This window comes from Neovison vison, chromosome 5 (assembly GCF_020171115.1).
Source record: "Neovison vison isolate M4711 chromosome 5, ASM_NN_V1, whole genome shotgun sequence".
NCBI classification, from domain to species: Eukaryota; Metazoa; Chordata; class Mammalia; order Carnivora; family Mustelidae; genus Neogale; species Neogale vison.
Genome location: NC_058095.1, coordinates 60,918,633 through 60,938,235, shown reverse-complemented (window position 1 = coordinate 60,938,235; position 19,603 = coordinate 60,918,633). Strand labels below are relative to the sequence as shown.

Below are 19,603 nucleotides of genomic sequence, written 5' to 3'. Positions count from 1 at the left end.
CCCAGAATGTCCTCACTGCAGGCACTGAAAGGTCATTCTGGAGATGGTCAGGGATACTGCCCGAGGCAACAGAGCTCCGCATCTGCGACTCTGGACCTCTGCAAGTTGGCAAAGACCAGGCCATTCCTTACAGCCAGCTGCTCTAAGGCAAGGCCACAGAGCGGGGGGCAGGAGGGACAGTGCTGAACTTGTGGACCCTGGGGGAGCGTGGTGGGCCCCAGAACCAAGGACCCTGGCGGTGTCACCCCTCCTTGGCCTACCTCGTTTCTGGCCCTACTTAGCCTTGATGTCCTCCTGGAGGCCCAGACAATGGGGGTGGGGGGGTGGAGTTCCTAGAACAGGGGCAACCCTGGGTCAGCCTGGGGTGGGTGGGCTGGTTTCTTAGTCTTAAGCTTTTTTTTTGAAAGTCAACATTGAAGCCTAAACGTACCATATCAGGTGGACAAACATTTGGACACTGCGCTAGAAGACACACAAACATGGAAGCTGTGGGACAGAGGTCCTTCTGTCACCAATCCCCCCCACCCTCAGTCCCCAAAATGTCATTCCTGTCTTCATCTCACTGCTTCAGCACAGAGTTAGGGGTCCCAGGCTCCGCTCTGCCAGTGACACTTGCTCCTCCTGCCTCAAGGTACCGCTACAGCAGCCTGTGTCCTGCCCTTTCAGCTGGGGCCACCTGCTGTTAGATTTCAAATCCCATCTCTGTCACGCAGTGAGTGTGGCCTCGGGCATGTTTACCTTCCCTGTGGCCCAAAGGGGAATCCCAGAGTGGCTGACAGGTTTGATCTGGACTTATCAGGTCCAATCCTGGCTGTTCCCTTAGTCCCCTCAGGGAAGGCCACTCAGTGGCCAGGGAGCAGGACGGAGGGAGAGAAGCCCCCACTGTCAGATCCGAAGCGTCTGGAATGAGAGCTGTGGGTGGGTGGGCAAGGGACGCCTTGTGTTGTGCCTGCCCCGTCTCCACAGGACCAAAGGTTTAGCAGCTTTTCTGGAGGTTCTGGAGGGCGGGAACTGGGGGAAGGGGGGTCCTCTCCTGGTTTACTCTGGAGGCCCCAGACCGTGTCATGAACACCTGATTCCCTCCGGCTTCTCTCCTGCTTGTCCCTTGGTTTTAATTTTGAACATCGGCTCCCTGTGGCCAGAGGAGAGCAGGCAGAGCCCAGTATAAATGTGCCCCCGATACTGAGAGAGGAGGCAGCCAGCGCTAGGCCCTGGGGGACATAAACTCAGGGAACTGAATCCTACCACTGTGGATTCTTCAGGACTTGCCTGCTCTTCAGACCTGAGGAAGACAAGTTCGAGCCCACTTCGGAAAGTGGGGGTCAGCCAGGACGACCTCATGGCCTCAGGGAACCCACTCCCAACCCCACAGAGGAGGCCGTGTGCCCTGGGCCAGGCGGGACCCTCCTGTGGACACTTCTCTAAGCCAAGGCGTATGCAGCAAGTGAGGCACCTGGCTCCAAAGCCTGCAGTGGGCAATCCAAGGGCAGTTACACCACAGGAAGAACAGACTGGGAGCCCTGTGGTACTAGGCCGAAGGGAGAGGGATGGTGGGGCTGACCCGGGTGCCCAAGAGCCAGAGGAGGGGAGAACCTGCGAAGCCTGCTTGCGGCCTTCCTCCCCATCTCCTAGCGCAAAGCCAGCCGGAGCCAAGGTGGCCAGTGATCCCCTGAAAGCCAGAGGAGCTCATGGACCAGAGGAGCTCGGAGTGCTCCCCCGAGGCCGGGGTGAGGCACGGAGCGGAGCGGCCATGCGGGGGGAGGTCGGAGCCACATGCAGAGCTGAGCGAGCGCCGGGGCCTGGCGAGCTGGGGCCGCTTACCCTGAAATCCCCCTCACACGTATCCACAACCGCGGCCCTCATGTCACACAGCTGCAGGAACACAACGACAGGATTCGGAGAAGGTAATAAACACGATGAAACGAGAACGTGACAATCAACTACACTGAGTATCACAGTCGGGGGCGGGGGGGGGACCAAAGCGTCACAGATGCTGCTCGGACCGAGGCCCGTGAGGACAGACAGAATGACAGCCTGCTGCCAGAGAACACGATGGACGCACGCACCACGGTGTAGGGGCTGATGTGCTGTTAGCATTCAAGGTTAGCCGTTCCGGAAGAGCCCAGAAGAAGGTGGGGCACTCACTTCGGGTCCCCCAGTTTCAACTCCCGTGGTGTTCCCACTTTCTGTTTCTCTCCGGTGACACCCTGTGTCCGATGCTTCCTGCATCCATGCTCCCCGGCAGCCCTTCCCTGGGGTGGCTTCAGAAGTGGGGGGCCTGGTGTGTGGGCAGGAGCAGCCCCTCAGGGTGACTTGGGGTGATCCTGAGCTCCTGCTGTCACCTGTGCCCCCTCCCGTGGGGGCTCATGTGGGAAACACGCCTCGCCACCACCGACTACCAGCAGGGAGTGGTGTCGTGGACTTCTGGGGAGGAATTTCCTTAATATTTGGTAAGTCTCAGGTCAGACGTCAGCAGCTGTACGTGCAACATGAGTCCCATCCAAAAGCAGAGCAGCCGAACCACCAGAGGCTGCCCGCTCCCCATGATATGAAGATCTCCTGACCCATCCTAAGCACGCCAGTTGGACGAGACCCGTCCTGGGTGCCAGGAGCCGAACTCCACAGGCTCACTCACCTTCCATCTGATCGAGGGGGAAAACCTCACTCTCGGACTAAAACACGAGGGAAGTACGATCCCCGTCAGAAATCCCAGGGAACTGACGACCTAGGACCACCCAGCTGGCCCTTCGAAGCATGTGGACGGGTGTGTGTGGGCGTGTGCACGTGTGCGGCGTAGGGATGTGGTACGTGTATAGTGATGTGTACCTGTGGGTGCATGTTTGTGTGTGTGTGTGTGGTTTGTATGCATGTGTATGAATCTGGTAATTGTGTAATGTGTGTGGAGGGTGTGTGTATGTGTAAGGGAGCATCTGTGTGTTACGTGCACATATCTGGGGCGTGTGTGCTTCCTCACCTGCTACTCAGGACAGCCCTGAACAGACAGGGCCAGGCTCTGCCACCTGGGGACACACGGCCCGCTCCATGCCAGGACACAGGCCAATGCCTTGCTTGCCTCCCTGAACGAGGAAAATGCTAGCCGGGCTTTAGCGGTCACCACACACAAGTCCCAAGTCTCTCCTGTCGCGTGGTCAGAGTATCTGGGGAGACGTTGCAAAAAACGTCCTTTTTCTCCCACCAGTGAATGATTTTCGTTCAGTGTGGTGTGCGTGACTTCACACTTCTATATTTTTGGGGAGATGGGGGGAATAGCTCCATCTCTCATTTTTAAACTTAATACAAGACTAAATTTAGTGGTGGGCTTGTCCAATAAGCTCCTCAAAGAACCAGGGGGACCAGTGTCTTTCCTGGAACTGACTCTTCTCTAAATATTGCTGGAAATGCACGTTTCTAATAAGGCTTACTTCATTCACAGGAGAAAATATCTTTGGTTCTGAGCCTCTGTTCTCAAGATAAGGGTCTGTACCTTTGTAGACGCCGTGACTCTACCCCAGGAGAGCCACAAATGTCTCACCTCACTTAGATGCCGGCTGGTCTGCGGTCATAACCCAGCTCCCCAGCCTCTCCCGAAGCACTGAGCACCACCTCCAAGTACTCAGTGCTTAATCCCCAGACAGAGAACAGAAGCAGAGCCCTGTGCTGGCGGGCATTCCACCGGGAGAAACCCCCATTAGAAGCCCTTCTGCAGGACAGTCTGGATCCCAGGGCTGCTGTCCTCCAGCCTCATGTGTGGTGGGGGAAGTTCCCAAGACGATTAGAGAAGCCACACGTGGCAGCAGCACAGCCACCTCGGGGCAGACAGACGTGCTAATAGGCAGTGGCACCAGGGATCCCGCCACTGGGCATACCCTGCTGAGGTTCGTGGAAAACTGTGGCGGCATTGCGGCTTGGTTACCTGTCGACATGCTCTCCCCGGGGGCCATGCCGTCCAGCACGGGGTGCTCCGTGGACTGCGGACTCGGGGCTGGCAGGCTGACTGTGGGAGGCTGAGGGGGCGGCAGGGTGGGTCTCTGTCGGGGCTTAGGGGTGGGCCGGGATTTGGTTGCAGAGCTTGTGAAGCCAGCAGGAGAGGCCAGGGGAGGGGCCGCGGCCGCTGGGGAGAGCTGGCCGGAGGCCAGGGAGTACCCCTGGGGGTAACTCAGTCCGTAGGGTGAAGGGGTGCTTGGTGGGGTGGGGGACAGGCTGAGTGGGGACGGCTGGCCGGCAGACTGCTCGGTCACAGCCCCGGGCTGGCCAAAAGGGACCTTGGGTGGAATTGGAGCCAGCTTCTTGGAAACTGAAAGAGAAAACACAGGGATACACACTAGGTCATGAAAGGAAGCTGGCTGTCCCCAAGGCCTGTGAGCACGGCCTCCGCCCCTTCCCACCACCTGCCGCCCCCTCGCCCCAGGCTCCCTGCGCTAGCAACCAACCCGCAAGCAACCAATGCGGTTTTTAAAAATTCACCTCAAACTCCAAGCTTTCATGTCTCCCCATCTGTTCACAAATCTCTCCTCCTCCTCCCTGGACTGCTGCCATGATCTACACAGCCCTCGCCAGGGTGGAGAACAAATTTCCCGTGCACAGGCCACCGCCGGCTGCCCAGTGTCCTCTCTGCACTTCCCCACGGCATCAGGGTACACGGAGGAAGGGGGAGTCGGTGACACAGGGTCCAAGAGGGACGACTAGAGCTCACTTGGCGACACTGGAGCGTGGCAGGACAGGAAACTGACTTTTGGCTGACCATGCCCATGCTGGCTCCAGGATCCCGCGAGAGCCACAGACAACTGAGTTTCCCAGCGACTTCTCCATCCCACCCCAACCACCCACCCCGTCCCTCCTCTGAATCTTGGGTACCTGCCCACCCCGAGTTTTCCTTGAAGACTCGTGCCCTCTGGGCATGGACTGTGCAGAGAGATGTACTGCGGGCTCCCCCTCTTCGTTCTGTCTTCCCCCACTGCCTCGGTTTACTTGATCATGCTACATGATGGCAAACACTTTACACCCTTCACTGACAATGTAAGAACGATCCTGTCCACAGGCAAACGTTTAGAGACGGCGATCACTAACATGGGATGACTAAGCGAGGGCTGCTGTGCACAGCACCAAGTCCAGAAGAATCTGTCTTCTAGGTGCTCAAGGAGGCCTCGGGCACTCTTCTCTCCCAGCTCCACTCCCCCGCCCCGTGGACCAAAGTCTATTCTAACGGCGTGAGCTCCCCAGGCTCTGTCAGTGGGCAGCACGGACAAGACAAGGACACGGTCTCTCCAGCGTGGCTTCAGCTCCCTCCCTCGCCTTAACCACCCCGCCTGTGCCCTGACAGTCCGTCTAGACCCCGCTCCACGAGGGGAAGGACCACCGATTCTCCACATGGTTGTGGCACTTACACAGCATCGGCATGGAAGAGCATTCCAGAACCATGACCCGTTCAACCAGCCCTTCTCAGCAATCTAACCCGAGGACAGGGCAGCCTCTCCTGGCCCCTGCTCCAGGAGCTCCCAGAGGGGCGTGCTCACTCACTGGGAGGGCAGCTAGCGGGGCCCCAGGCATGGGGGCTCCAACAGGCCTTCTCCTGCGCGAGCCCGAGGAGGGGAGGAGCAGGGCACGGCACCATGCTGGAGAGGACATTTAGCCCTCCTTGGTGGCGACAGGACTAGGCCAGGACATAAAACTGGAGACACGGTGTGACTGAGAAACCTTAAAAACACAAAACAGCTGAGCAGTCATGCTGGGGGCGGCGGGTGGAAGAGAAAGGCCTGCCTCTCACAGGAGGACCTGGAGCTGCCGACCACCCCCAGGGGGAGGGACCGGGGTCATTCCAGGCCACACTCCCTGCTTACCTTCTGACCTGCCACCGGCAGCATCAGGTTGACGGGCCTGGAACCAGAGGCCTGACCCCATCGGACACTGTGGCTTAGGCGTCACCCTACCTCTCGGGGCGTAAAGGGAGGCGTAAAGGCTTTTGTACACAAAGATGAACAGGAAAGTATGTCTGGACCACACGGGCGACCTGTTGCTGCTGGACGAGGGCGCTGGGATGCTGAAGTACCATGCCACCATGGTGCCCCAGCTCCTGGGTCTGGAGGGAGTCCCCACATCTCCCCACGGTTCCCTTGAACCATGTGCCCATGTCTGCCTTTCTGCCTGTTGCTCTGCACTCTCAGGGCCCAGCACAGGGCTCTGCACATGGGAGGGGCTCGCAACAGACCCGTAGGCTGTGCAGGGTGTGACAGGGAACTGAGACCAAAGGGAAGGGCCTGGCCCCTGTCACTGCAGCCCAGGGCCAGGGAGCCCAGCAGGGACCTGATGCGGAGGCTCAGGGGCACAAGGCGAGCCACCCTATTCCATGAAGCCTGGGGCCAAAGTCACACTGGGAAGCTGGAAAGGCCTGACCCGAGAACAAGTTTAATAAGGTACCACTTTAAGTTGGAGACTTTGCGGAGGAAGAATGTAAGGAGAAAACAAAGAAGTTTAAGTGCATGGTCTGTGCAGCCCCCTGTTTATGAAATGTCACCACAGAGCATGTCTCTAGCTCTGGGAGAGTCATTTCAGAGAGAGTAACTGGGCCTCTGAGGGTGGGTTCTGTGGCAGATTCTGGGTTGGGGGGCTCCCGGGTCAGGGCAGAGATTCTCAGGCTTCCAGAAACACTGAAGGCCAGGACTCCTGTGGCAACAATCACAATTCCCTGCTCTGTGTCACCTTCTAGAAACAATCCCAGGGGTAGGCAGCCATGCCAGGCCCCAGCTCGGGGCATAGGGCCCCTGCAAAAGACCCCAGAGAGCATCTTAAGAGGCAGTGGTAGGGCCCGCCAGGATCTGTGAAAGACACGTGTTATTGTGGACAATGCTGTGTACAGAGAGGTCTCAGGGTCTGGGACGCAATCTCGGTGTCTGGGACTCAGAGCCGACTGAGCCTGCTGTTCAAACAAGTGACATGAGGAAAAGACAAAGTGGGCCCTCTTGGAGTCGGTTAACTCCCCAAAGCTCTAATGCCCAGCCCAGAGATTTTTCATGAAGTCACACGATCTCTCAATGTCCATGCTAAGCGAGGGAAAGGAGTGTCCAGACATCATGACAACTGTCCCCGGCCGGAGACCTGCGCAAAGGGTCACAGTGACGTACCTTTCCGGAGAGTGTGCGGGCTCTGGTCTGGGGGCGGCTGGCTGGGACTGGGGCCTGCTTGTGGCCCTGGCTGCATCCCTGCACTGGGTGTCCCCTGGCTGGAGCCTGGACTTCCTTTCTGCCCGGATCCCGGAGAAAGCTCCTTGCTCTTCGCAGTGCTGGAACAGAAGCACACGAGACAAGAAAACCCCTACACTCAGGCACACAGAGTACACAGCCCTGTGGGTCGCTATCCCACAAGCTCTGCCGGGCCAACCCTCTGTCTGTCCCGTGCCCTTCAGGGATGCTCCAGGAAAAGGGACTGTCCCTTCTTGGGCTCTGGGGACCTGTGTTCTGCTTCTACCTCTCCACGCCTCTGCCCTTTGCCAGGAGCCCACGAGCGCCCCCACTCTGTGTTGTGGGGCCATGGCTCTCAGCTGATTCCCTGACCTCCACACCACGAGCCCGAGCAGCGGGCCCAGCCTGGTTATCAGTCCCAGCAAGTGGGACAGTGAACACAGCCCCCCTCACTGTGCTCTCACTTATGGCCAATTCAAGTCCCAGCTCCCCCCCAGCCTCCCCCCCCCCAGGCTTAGGGGAGTCAGGGCCCATGACAGGGAGGGCTTCTGGAGTCCTCTGAATTGAGAAAGGGACACCCCAGGTCACCATGTCCCAAAGGGGATTCATCCTCCACAGCTGCCTCTCTGCCAGGAATTGTCCTAAAGATAGAGCACATATTCACAGATAGCCTACTCCAGCCAGAGAACTGGAACAGGGAAGAAATGGCCAGCTTGTCACTCCCCACCATCCCCTGACGCCCCTCCCATGGCAGACGTTCCTAATGGAGCTCCGGAGGTCCCTCCGCCCTGAGCCCCTCAAAGGACTCTTTCTCCCACTTACTTATGCTCCAGGCAGCCCCTAGCGAAGCAGAATGAAAGCTACCCGTCACCCCCGTCACCCTCGTCAGCAACTGCCTGGACCCTCCTGCCCCCGGGGATCAGGCATGGGGCTCAGGACCTAAATCCTTCGCAATGGCTACCTCTTTCTCACGGAAACAGGCAGAGCGTATTTGTTCCCTACATTTATCTAGAGGCCCCCAATATGAAAGAGCCAGAGATCTGCCACCACGTCACAGCGGGTTACGGCCAGCAGGACTGGGAGGCGGGAACCAGCGCTGGAATAGCAAAATCCAAAGTGTAGCTGGCTTTCCCCCATGTGAAGGCGTTAAGACAACGTCAAGTTCAAAGCTGAGGTAAACTCTCTCCTTCTCAGGGTGAACTTCAAACCACACCTGGGTAATCCGCCACCACCCCGCCCCCTGCCCGCCACAGAAGCCATTTCATCATGAGGGGCTGGAAGAATGACATCTTTCTCTGTTTAATGAAAAACAACCTGGGGCGGGGGGAGGGGGGGACACCATTCATTCTTTTTCAGGCTCAAAGTCACCAGGCACCAGCTATTACAGCCAAATATCAATCTACTCTTCCCTCCACCTCTGCCACCATCAACAGGTAGTTAAACCCTTAAAAAGAAAGCCCACAGCAAGCAGGCAACAAAACTGGCTTCTCATGGGATACCAGCGTCTTCTGCCTGCGGGGAATCTAGGGACCAAGCAGCTGGCCCTCCCCGTCCACCTGATGTGCTCCCCCAACCACAGAAACCGCTATTTACCTACTTGACCTTGCTGACCCATCCCCCCCCCAGCATGGGTGCAGCTGACCCAGTGGGGGGGGGGCAGTTACTAAGGAGCACTAGATGGAGGTGGCTTGGTAAGGATACATTCAAGGCCAGGTTAGTTCTGGGGACACACAACACAGTGAGCTGGGGTGCAAAGGGGCAGGAAGCAGCGCTTGGGGGCAGAGTCAATGCCAAGCAGGGGAGCAGGAGGCAGAGGCGAAGCCTGGCTGGAGAGCCACCAGGTCTGGCAGGGGCAGGCCTGGGGAGCAAGTCAGAGGGAGGGGAGGGCCTGCCATCTGGGGAGGGGGGGCAGACAGGAATCCAGCAACTGGAAGAAACATCAACTGGGCTGTGAATGTCCAGAAAATAGAAAACAAAACAAAACCCCAAAACAATGGAATACGCATTTGTACTGGGGAGAATCCATGTGGGCAGAGAAGAAGAATGGTAGAAGAACACGAGCACCCAAGGGAACGTCTCAGAGCTGGGTACCCCCCCAAAAAAGGCCAGTATGAGCAAAGGCAATGAGCTCTCAAATACTCTGAACCCGTGGGTGGTACTCCGGGCCCAGGAGCGACTCTCAGGGTTACTACGCATCTTTGAGATTCTGGAAATACCGGGGAACTCCATCTTGAGGGGCGTTTTCTAAAAATAGCTTTTATAGGTCAAATAGCATTGAGCACTGAGAGTCGGCCCTCAGATGGGAAATCAGGACGAAGCCGAGAAGAGCGCAAGAAGCAAACCCTCGCGGCAGTTCTCCTACTGGTTCAGGTCGTCCTCGTAGCCTCCCTGGTCCACAGCGATCGTCCTCTACATCTCTGCTGAACTTGCCCTCCCGCACCTGCCTCTTTCAAGGGGACCTGAAACCCAGCGAGTGCAGAGCCAGGGCCCTTGTCCTCGAGCCCTGAGCTGGAGCCATCAACAACAGCCCAAACACACCCACTGCCAGCTGCCCACTCCTGAACGCTGACTGTCCCATTTTTCTTTTGTCATTTCCCCATTTCACGGGGAAAATACCTCCTACTCACTAAAGGAAAACAAAAACAATAACAAAAACCCTGCAGCCCCTTCATGTAGGAAGCTGGCATTTGTGTGGACGTGTATGAGAAAGATCGGGTGACGGGGAGCTATTAAGCATCCAACTCTTGGTTTGGACTCAGGTCGTGATCTCAGGGTCGTGAGCCGGAGCCCTGTTTCGGGCTCCACACTCAGCATGGAGTCTGCTGAAGACTCTCTCTCCCTCTTATGCTTTCTCTCTCTAAAATCAATCAATCAATCTTAAGAGAAAAGACTGGATGAAAAGTTCAGCTTCCCAAAGCCTCCAAAATGTCTTCAGCAGGCGCCCGGGGGGAAATGCTGTATCCCCATTAACAGACGCACAGTGGCCTCTGATTTGAAAGAGCTTTCCAGCTTCTCAGCTGTTTCGGGACAGAAGCACCCAGCGAAGTAGTCCTGTGCCTTTCCCCCTTCCAGGATGCCCCTGTCAAGGATGGGCCAGATGACACCCTCTCTGCTGGGACGGAATGGCCATGTGCCCGGATTCCGCATACAGGGACGGGAACTGCCTTAAGGGCACAGGTCCCGCATTTTCTCTCTGGATGGACTCAATCCCCCATAAACATTCACTGAACCAGGAGCACCAGGAGCTCCCTCGCTTCTGCCCTGGAACAAATGGAAACACAACTGGGCATCACACTGCACAGGTGCCCAGGCTCCACCAGAGTGACCACATGACCTCCACTCCTTCCCTGATTTGCACCCAGGTAAGCAGATGGGGAAACGGCTCCTCTGCATCTAAAGGTAGAGAGAAGAGAAAGGGAGAATAACTACAACCCAACATTTCAGAACGGGAAGTCATTACGGCAGAAAAGGAAGGGGAGACCGGAGTTGGCAACTTGGCGCTCTCACGGCTTTCGCGAGCTGCCACCTTGCACGCCCGCCGCAGGATGCTATTCTCGGGAAGCCGGGGCTCCATCTGAGCTGGGGTGGGGGAGAGCTGGGAATCACTCGCTGTGTGCCAGCAGAATGCAGAAAGCCAAACACAAAGGCCCGGGAACACGGAGGTGACAGCATCCATGAGGCCCAGAGAGGGCGCAGCCAACCCGCCCCCGCCCCGCATGTGCCTTGGCTGGCCTGGCTCAGCTTACCTGGTCCGCTCGGCCCCAGGCTGGAGGCCCAAGCCCGATGGTGACAGTGAGGGCGCTGCGGGGCCGTCCAGGGGCTGCTCCGGGAGGGGCGACGGCAGAGGCGCAGCAAGCTCGGCGGGCGGCGCGGGGGGCTGCATGGTGGGTGGGGCACAGGACGCCTTCCTGCCGGCTGAGGAGCCTCTTCGAGCCACCCAGGACGTGTCCATGACCCTCACGCCCATGCTGGCGAGGGACACAAAGACACCCGCTTACCCACGCGTGCCCAGGAGCAGGCGCCCGCCCCCGCACAGTGGACACATTCAAGCACGTCCGCCAGGAGAACAGCAGCACAGCCTTAGCACCCTCCTGGGCCGGGGAAGCGAGGCTGGGCTGGGGCGCTGCCCTGCCCGGGGCTGCTCCGAGCCCCGCTGCACACGGGCAGCCCCGGCGCGCCTGGCGGCTCCGCTTCCACCCTCTGCCAAAGCCAGCTGGCCTCAGGATCTGCGTGTGGAGGAATCCAAGCTTGCCCCAGAGCAGAATGCAACCTTTCTGGGGCTCATTCCCTCCCCCAAGTGGGAGATGGAGATGGGCAGGGCGGGGGTTGGGGGGGGAGCGGCAGGGGCAGCATCGCACTAGAAGGTGGCACTGACCAGCAGGAAATATCTAGACATCTGTCCTCCTGTTTGTCACTTGGGGTCTAGGACACAAGCCCGAGTCAGGACTCCTGCACTAGCCCCGGGACCCTGGCCGAGCTACAGTCTATGCAGGCCACACCCGCAGGTCTATGCGGCAGGTGAGGGGCTGACTGTGCCTATGGTCCCTCCGGGCTGCGATTCAGTTTTAACCACGGAGACCCTGCTTCCACTAAGTCGGCCAAGCAACCAAACACGGCACATTCACCCTCTCGCAGAGCTCACTAAAGGCATGGCTTGTTCTCAGAGATTTCACGTGGCCTCATAGCTACCCGAGGATACTGTACCTTTGGATTTTCCTAAGGCTGCAGGGACAGAAACATACAGATATTAGTGTCAAAAAAACTATGCCTTCCTTTGGACACACGGGTTGTCTTGTCAAGGTCAGGGGCTGAGAGTGAGGCTTTTGCTGTGCTATGAAACGGATTCAGTTCAGTTGGCCTCTTTGAAGGGGCTCTTCTGCTTGAAGGGGCGAAGATCCTATCCTTTGTTCCAATGTGAACGGACAGAGAAGCCAAGAGCAGATACTGGTTTGTGTAAGGGTAGGGGTGTGGGGGGAGCCGGTGTCCTAAGGGAGAGTAAAAGTCGGTAGAACTAGCCATCTGCTGGCTTCCCAGTTACATGGTTTAAAGGTTATTCATTTTCTCCTCTGGTCTAGAAGCTAATCGGTACTATGGTATGAAGTCAAGATCCTCACTGACTCTACCAAGACTGGACGTTTCTAATACTAAGGGAGACACATTCGTGCAGGAGGGAAACCTCCCAGCACCTGCGTCTGCCATGTACAGACAGGCACAGTGGGGTGTGGGTATGGGGGTGATGGGGTGCTTACTCTGACCCACACCCATCAGAGGCAAAGGGCTTGTGCACTGTAAACTCTGAGAAAGACATTTACCTTAGAGACCAGCAGTAAGATTCAACAAACCAAGAAAAAAGGCTCAAATTTGGAGACTGGCTGTAGCGGGTAGGATTTGGGAAGCAAGGAAGCTGTGGAAGCAAGCTGTGGGGTCCAGCCTGCAGAGATGTCAGTAACGCTGAGCAGGCACTGGGAAGGGGACAGCCTCCTGATGCTTTTCATGTCCTGCCATTGTTACTATTCCTCACCTCCCTTGTATGGCTCTGAGGAGGCACCTGGGGATTTGGTTGGGGCCAGTTCCAGGGGCTGGATCTCTTTCCAAGACCCACTAGTTCTCAAGTCGTCATGGATCTGAGGACTCGCCACCAAAAAATAAGCACCTTCTACAGGACATCCAGAATCACTCTCGTGGGTCAGGCAAAACTTGGGGGAAAAGTCCGGTTGCATTTAAAAGGGACTGCAAAGGACACAACTATGAGCTTCTGAATTTAGTGGGATGAAAAGCACCAAGGTCAATCTCACCCCATTTTCCTTATCCTATGTTCTTTCACTTAGGAAGACCTTTCCATTTGGGGGTGGGGAGGGAAGCACCAGGGGGGCCATGGGCTCCAGGATCAGGGTTCCTGGGGGGTGCCTTCTACTTCCAACGGCATCTTCAAGCATCAGCAAGCTCAGACACCAGACTCCCTGCTGATCTGGTTTCCCAAGTGAAGGCACCAGCTAGGGCATGGGGAACGGACTGAGCAAGGCCCGGGAAGTCCGCAGCAAAACTCAGCTACCAAGAACTAAGAGCTGAACACAAGCTCCTGCTTTGACACAGGGACTGCTGTGCCATATGCAATCTCCACTCTCCCTGCTGAAATTCCTTTCTGAGGGGAGGCAGCACCTCTCCTTCCTAGTGCATGTGCATCAAACATTCGCAGACCTTTGGAAAAGCAATGCAAATCTTTACAGAGTGAATGAGTCACAAAGGCAGTGCTCCTGAGCGGGGGCGGGGGGGGGGTACTCAACGCATATTCGCTTTCAGAAAACAAAATTGGTATAAATAAATGGAATATTGAAATGTCTGAATGTCTACATAATATCCAACCCGAAGACAAAAATTATAAAAAGGCTTGGCACACTGCCACAGAGCAAAAGCTATTCTAAGACAGGAGAACACAACCCAAAGGTTATACTAAGTTTTCCTGGGAAGAAGCAACAGTAGCCAGAATAAAGAAACTGTGTTTACCAAGAGAGGGATGAAATGGAAGGGTAATTAATCAAACACAATGGACTCCATGAGAAGTCACTGAGGTCAGTCTGGATGGCACAGATTTCCTGTGGCCCAGTGCTTCCTGGAGAAAATTTAGAGGAACTGGTCTTCAGACCCCTATAGAGATGAATCCAGGGCAGAGCAAGAAGCCAGAGGCCGGGAAGCTCCAGGAAGCAAAGGGTTTGGAAATTAATAAGGAGGCAGAAGTATGTTCCAGAATCCCACAGGGGACCTCAGGGCAAGCCTCTCCTATGGCATTTTCAGGGTCCGGTGGGAGGTGGGAGCAAGGAGGCAGGTCCGGAGTGCCTGCATTGGCCGTGGGATGCCTGTCTCCCACTCCTGTCTTTTAGGGTCAAAGAGCCAAGGGGGGCAGGGAATTCAGAGCTCTGAGCTACTCATCACTGAGGTGCACGGGGGGGTAGGGGGATGGACCCAATAACAATTCCTACTGACGCACAATCTGTCCTGCTGAACTACTCCTATGTATGGAACTCAACATAGGGCACACTCTGTACCTTTCCTAACAGACTGTATCGGGGAACAAGTTCTGGAACCATCCAAGCCTCTAGACCCAGTTAAGACACTGACTTGGCAGAGCTCTCTCTCCATCTACAGAATGAGGCTAATACCTCCCATCCCACTTCCAGCAGTGCTGTGAAGGTAATTTACAGTGACTGAGGGGCAAGGTACATTTAGCATGCCCTCAGACCCTCACCTGGGGGAGGAAGCCAAGTGGCCACTCAAGGGGCCATGGTGATGGGTGAGGGTGTGCCCCAAAAGAAGTCCGTCTAGTTTTGCCAATGACATTTTATGGGATTGACAAGCTGGAGAACACAGAGAATCACAGGGCACCTTCGTGGAGGGAAGATAAAGGCTTGGAGCTGGATGGTGAGGAGTTGGTCCTCTGTTCTGCTCACCCCAATGCTTCCGGGGAGCAGCGCCGCCCTCTGGAAGGAAGGATTTGGGGTCTGAATCCCAGATTTTCTCATTACTGTGTGACAGCGATGAGTTACTGAACACCTAGTTTCCTCTGATGGTTCTCTGTACAACCTCAGGGTTGTAAAGAACGAGGAAAACAGTATGAATGAATTACTGAGCACCTGCTAGGAAGCCAACAAGTGGTAGCCTTAACAATGATGCTCTGTCCTTGTAGGCGACAAGGGTAGATTTTTTTTTTTTTTTTTAATCCTCATGGACAAAGACAGAGAGTGAACCTAAGCCTACAACAAGCTGACAGGAGAAGGACAGAAGCGTGGGTGCAATCAGGCCAGCGGGAGATGGAGACTCTGGGAAACACCCCATCTGGGTCATGCCACCCAGCTTTATAGGATCTGCCATGAGACTGACATCCCTTCCTAATGAAACTCCAAAGATCTGGGGAGGGGGCAGGTCTCTGATAGAAGTAAGGGGAACAAACAAGGAACAGAGCTTCCTGGGTCTTCCAGGAATATGGTGAGATGGGCCAGTGTGGGTTTCAGAGGAGGGGAAAGCATCCTTGGAGAACTCTAGGTGTAAGGAAGAAAAATAAAGAGGAGACCCTCTTCTTTCTTTCAGTCTCACCACCCAGCCCAGGGAAACTGGGCAGGAAAGAAGGGAAGAACCGGAAGGGTCTCATCTTGATTGAAAGGTTCTTTGGGGGGGCGCCTGGGTGGCTCAGTGGGTTAAGCCGCTGCCTTCGGCTCGGGTCATGATCCCGGGGTCCTGGGATCGAGCCCCGTGTCGGGCTCTCTGCTCTGCCAGGAGCCTGCTTCCTTCTCTCTCTCTCTCTGCCTGCCTCTCTGCCTGCTTGTGATCTCTCTCTGCCAAATAAATAAAAAAAAAAGAAAAAAGAACAAAGAAAGGTTCTTTGGGAAATAAAACTTGTGGCGGGGAGCAGGAGTCAGGCAGAAACAGTGGCCACCCCCCGTCCTACAGAAGGCCTCCCACGTCCCAAAAGCCTCCCGAAACCGTCCATGTCCTCGGCCAGTCTGTGCTGGCTTTGGTGAATTTTGTGCTTGCAGAATTGGCCTGATTGCCCATCAGGGGGTGGAGACAGAGTGCCTCCTGGAGAAGCATGCCCAGCCATGTCACGATCTTAAAAATGACATAATGTCACTCAAAAACCTAGTCCCTGTACTCGAAACAGCTGAGGTATCCCACAGCATTGTTCTGAAAGCTTCCTAAGTAGAATTTTATTTAACGGACAGAAAAAGGCCATTAGTTACTCATTTTACAGTTAAAGAAATGGAGGCATTCAGAGGGTCACTTCCCAAGGTCAAGTGGCCAGAACTGAACTCAGAAGAGAGCCCAAACCCTAAGTTCATCCTTTGCATGTTCATAATAGGGCTCTTTCACATAAGGCGGGGGGGGGGGGTTCTTCTCCCACAAGGTGCGTAGACAAGGGGCTAGAAAGGTCAGACCTAGAAACGTCTCCCCTGATGTAGGAAATGAAGCCTTGCTCTTATTGCAGCGTGTGTAACCTGGCAGGCCACATGGGGAAAGCATTAAGATCCAGAACCTTAAAAATTAAGAGACAAAGGAGTGCGCTGGTGGAAGGAGGGAGGGAGGGAGGACAGAAGCCCAAATCTGAAAGACGGAAGATCAGACATCTACATAAAGAATGTATTTTACACAGAGCAGAAGTTTACTGTGAACCATTCTAGGGAATGGATCGTCAAGCATTAGGCAGGTGATTTTTCCTTTTCTCCCCTCTGTAGGACAGACATCTGCCACACTGCCTTTGAATCCTGGTCAGGAATAATCCTAGCCAGAGGTACTAACTAATATACGGTTTTGAAGTACTCAAGTCTAGAGAGATCTGGAACGTTCTGATGGCTGTGCCAAAAAGCAGTTACATTTGGCAAAGGCCAGCCAGGATAGAGGAGAAAAGAAATGCATCTGCCATCAGACAGCAGGAGCCTGGGGAATTTGGGAAGGTCCCCAAGCATCCACTGAAGACTTGTAAGTTCAGGGAATGTTTAAGATAAACTTGGGAGCCAGGAAGCAGTGGCTGGGGTTTGCGGGGTCCCCAGATGGTGAGGGACAGGAAACCTAAAAATCCTAAGACTTATTGCTGGCTACACTCACTCAGGAAAGGCCAGAATCAAGTAATTTCCAGTTCCTCTGGGGATAGATAATTCCTTTCTTAAATACATAACAACAAAGCTTCTTCACCTCCCCAGTACGAATAAAGGCTGGCCACATTTCACAGACTCAATCTCAGCACCCACAAATGTGTCAATCCTCGTGATGCGGAAGCCGAGCTGGGGCCCTGGGCCGAGAATATACCTCTAACAAGGTCCATTTGGTCAATGCAAACCCAAAAGAGGAGTCAAATTTCCCAGTAACCCAGATGACTTTCTCGGTAAGCTCATCTTCACACAGCCTCAGGCTCTATCTGAAATAAAATTGTTGCAACCAGGTGTCCACGGTGACATGCCTTTCGGGGTCACGGTCTCTGTGTGCTGCCCATCCTCCTCCGCAGGCTCAGCAGAGCACCCTAATATCCACAATTACAGGCCTTTGGAACCCTAGTTGTGGTTGTCAGGTGACCATGGGCTTTCTGATTTAATAGATCTGGGAAAGGAAGCATGCCACAGCCACCTTACAAGGATTTGTGACCGTGACGTGTTAAAGACTAAGAAGTCATACACTATGTGAACCGATTTCTGCGTGTTGGATCGAGTTTTCTGAGCCCATCAGACCCCAGGTTTCGGTCCCCTCCCGACCCAACATGACCAACAGTGCACCTCGCTGTGCACAGAGCCCCTTTCACATCGCTTCCGGACCTTCTCAATTAAAGGCCCTGTTCCAAAGTGCTGGACATCGAGATGGAGGTCCAGATGGGTGGGACAAGACCCATCGCGGCGCAGGTGTCCAGCACAGGCAAAGGACGAGTCACACAGCAAACTGAGCTCTAGGGTAGACCGGTGGCTCTGGTGTAAAGATCCCCATAGATTTTGGGGTTTCAGTCACGTGGGTCTGGTAGGGCTCCTCAGAGGACCAGACAGCTGTGCGACAAACAAAATGGCGGCAGGCACGTCAGGTTTGGAGACTTGAAAGAGGACTGGGCATCAGTCTTCTGATTATAAAGAGCCAAGGCCACTGGGATTTCTTTGGGCAGATGCCATCCTGCTGGGACTCCAGAGGCTAGGACTGAGCTGGCACGGTGTGGAGAGCATGGGCTGCAGTGAGAAGCAGCAAACAGGCAGCAGGGAGACTGGTGTGTATGGGATGGGCAGTGGTGGTCCCAGTAGCGTCTCTGAAGTCTACAGCTGGCAGCGGGCAGGGAGTGGAGACAGAGAGGAGTAGAAAGGGGGAGGATCAGAGCCATCGGGAAGATGTGAACGAGGAAGGACAGTCCATCAGTGACATAACTTCTCTTCATGCCTCTAGGTGCAGCCCTCTCAACCATCCCAGCTGAGTTTCTTGAGACCAGGCCAGGGACATGGCCAATGGGAGGCATCAGACAAATGCTTAGGGACTATGGGTCCTTCCTGGCGGATGGGCAAGAGAGTGCAGACAACTCTTCAGGAGGTTCACACAAAAAAATATTTGATGGGTCCAGGGACAGCATTCTGCCATTGTCAGAAAAATAAAAAGGATCTGCAAGGTTATTTCATGTATTATTTGGGACAAAGAATCCATGAAATAGATGTCACTATTTTATAAAACAAAACAAAAAGCCAATACAAACAAGGTATGAAAAATATATAGTAACCTGTACCCTCAAATTTCCAAGTCAGAGCTTACACAGCGTGTAAGAGCACAGGGGGTGAACTAATCAATACTTTGTGGTTCAGAGTGTTGGCACAGTCAGGAAAGCCCATATCTCACACCAACACCCAAGGGCCACAGAAGAAAAGTTCTGAAAATTTTTTTAAAAAATTGTATCATTGCCAAATTCAGATTGGCAAAATGTTTCTGTGATTCAGTGCTTCCCGATCCTAGAGACGCACAAGAATCAGCCAGGACATTTAAAAAGTACCAGTATCTGAATCCTAGCCCAGGCCAATTAGCAGCTTCGAAGAATGGGGTTGGGGCCACCGGACGGCAGCTTTTTTTTAAAAGGCTTGTTCTACCTTTTGTTGCATAACGAGCCACCCTTGAAACGAAGCAGATTATTTATCTGGGTCACAAATCCACACTCTTGGCAGAGTCTGGCAGGCACAGCTGTGTACCAAACACAGCATTAGCTGAGAAGGTTCGGCATGGCGAGGAAGACTCTGAGACCATTCCCTCCCAAAGCTGGTAAGTGGGTACTGGTCGTCAGCTCGGTGCTCAGCTGGGGGTGAAGGCTGGGGACTTTAACTTCTCTCCGAGAGGCTGCCTGGGTTCCCACGCAGCAAGGTAACTGTGTTCTAAGAGTAAGTATTCAAGAGACGCAGGCATAATCGACAAGGCTCTGTCTGACCCAGCTTCCAAAGTCCTAGCACGTCACTTCTGTCATGTTCCGGTAGATCCGTCAGTCGCTGAGGCCAGCTCGTAGTCCAAGGGAGTGCGGTTAGATTTTGACCCTCAGTGGGGAGAAGGACCAAGCACCTGCTGCCATTTTCACCACGAAGCTCCTGCCATATGGAGGGAGGTATCAGGTCCCGCGGCTGCTGTAACAAGCACCACAAAGTTGGTAAATGACAGCAATCTATTCCCTTCCCATTCTGGAGGCCAGAAGGCCAAAATCAGCAGCAATTAGCTGAAATCAAGATGGCAGGAGGGCTGTGCTCCCTCTAGGGGCTCCAGGAGAGAAACTGTCTCTTGCCTCTTCTGGCCTCTGGTGGCTTCCGTTCCTTGGCATGCAGTCACATCCACATTCTTAAATCTCTCTGTTCTGCCTTCACATTTTCCTTCTCTGCGTATGTATATCAAATCTCTGTCTGAATTTTATAATATATGGGACTGCAATTAGGGGCCTCTCCAGTAAT

The 19,603-nt window shown here is 54.8% G+C and overlaps 1 protein-coding gene across 4 annotated transcripts in view; it reads right to left on the bottom strand.

Annotated features, from left to right (window-relative positions):
* ARHGAP44 (Rho GTPase activating protein 44) overlaps positions 1-19,603 on the bottom strand; it is a 167,733-nt gene that overhangs the window by 1,887 nt on the left and 146,243 nt on the right. Inside the window, exons 17-21 of one of the 4 annotated variants that reach the window (XM_044249133.1) lie at positions 11,880-11,897; positions 10,922-11,143; positions 7,119-7,276; positions 3,914-4,294; positions 1,822-1,872 (exon numbers count right to left, since the gene is read on the bottom strand). In XM_044249133.1, coding sequence (XP_044105068.1) covers positions 1,865-1,872; positions 3,914-4,294; positions 7,119-7,276; positions 10,922-11,143; positions 11,880-11,897 — 787 coding nt within the window. In that variant the 3' untranslated portion in view covers positions 1,822-1,864. The remainder of the gene's footprint in view (positions 1-1,821; positions 1,873-3,913; positions 4,295-7,118; positions 7,277-10,921; positions 11,144-11,879; positions 11,898-19,603) is intronic. The other 3 variants (XM_044249135.1, XM_044249132.1, XM_044249134.1) reach the window with 3 other exon arrangements.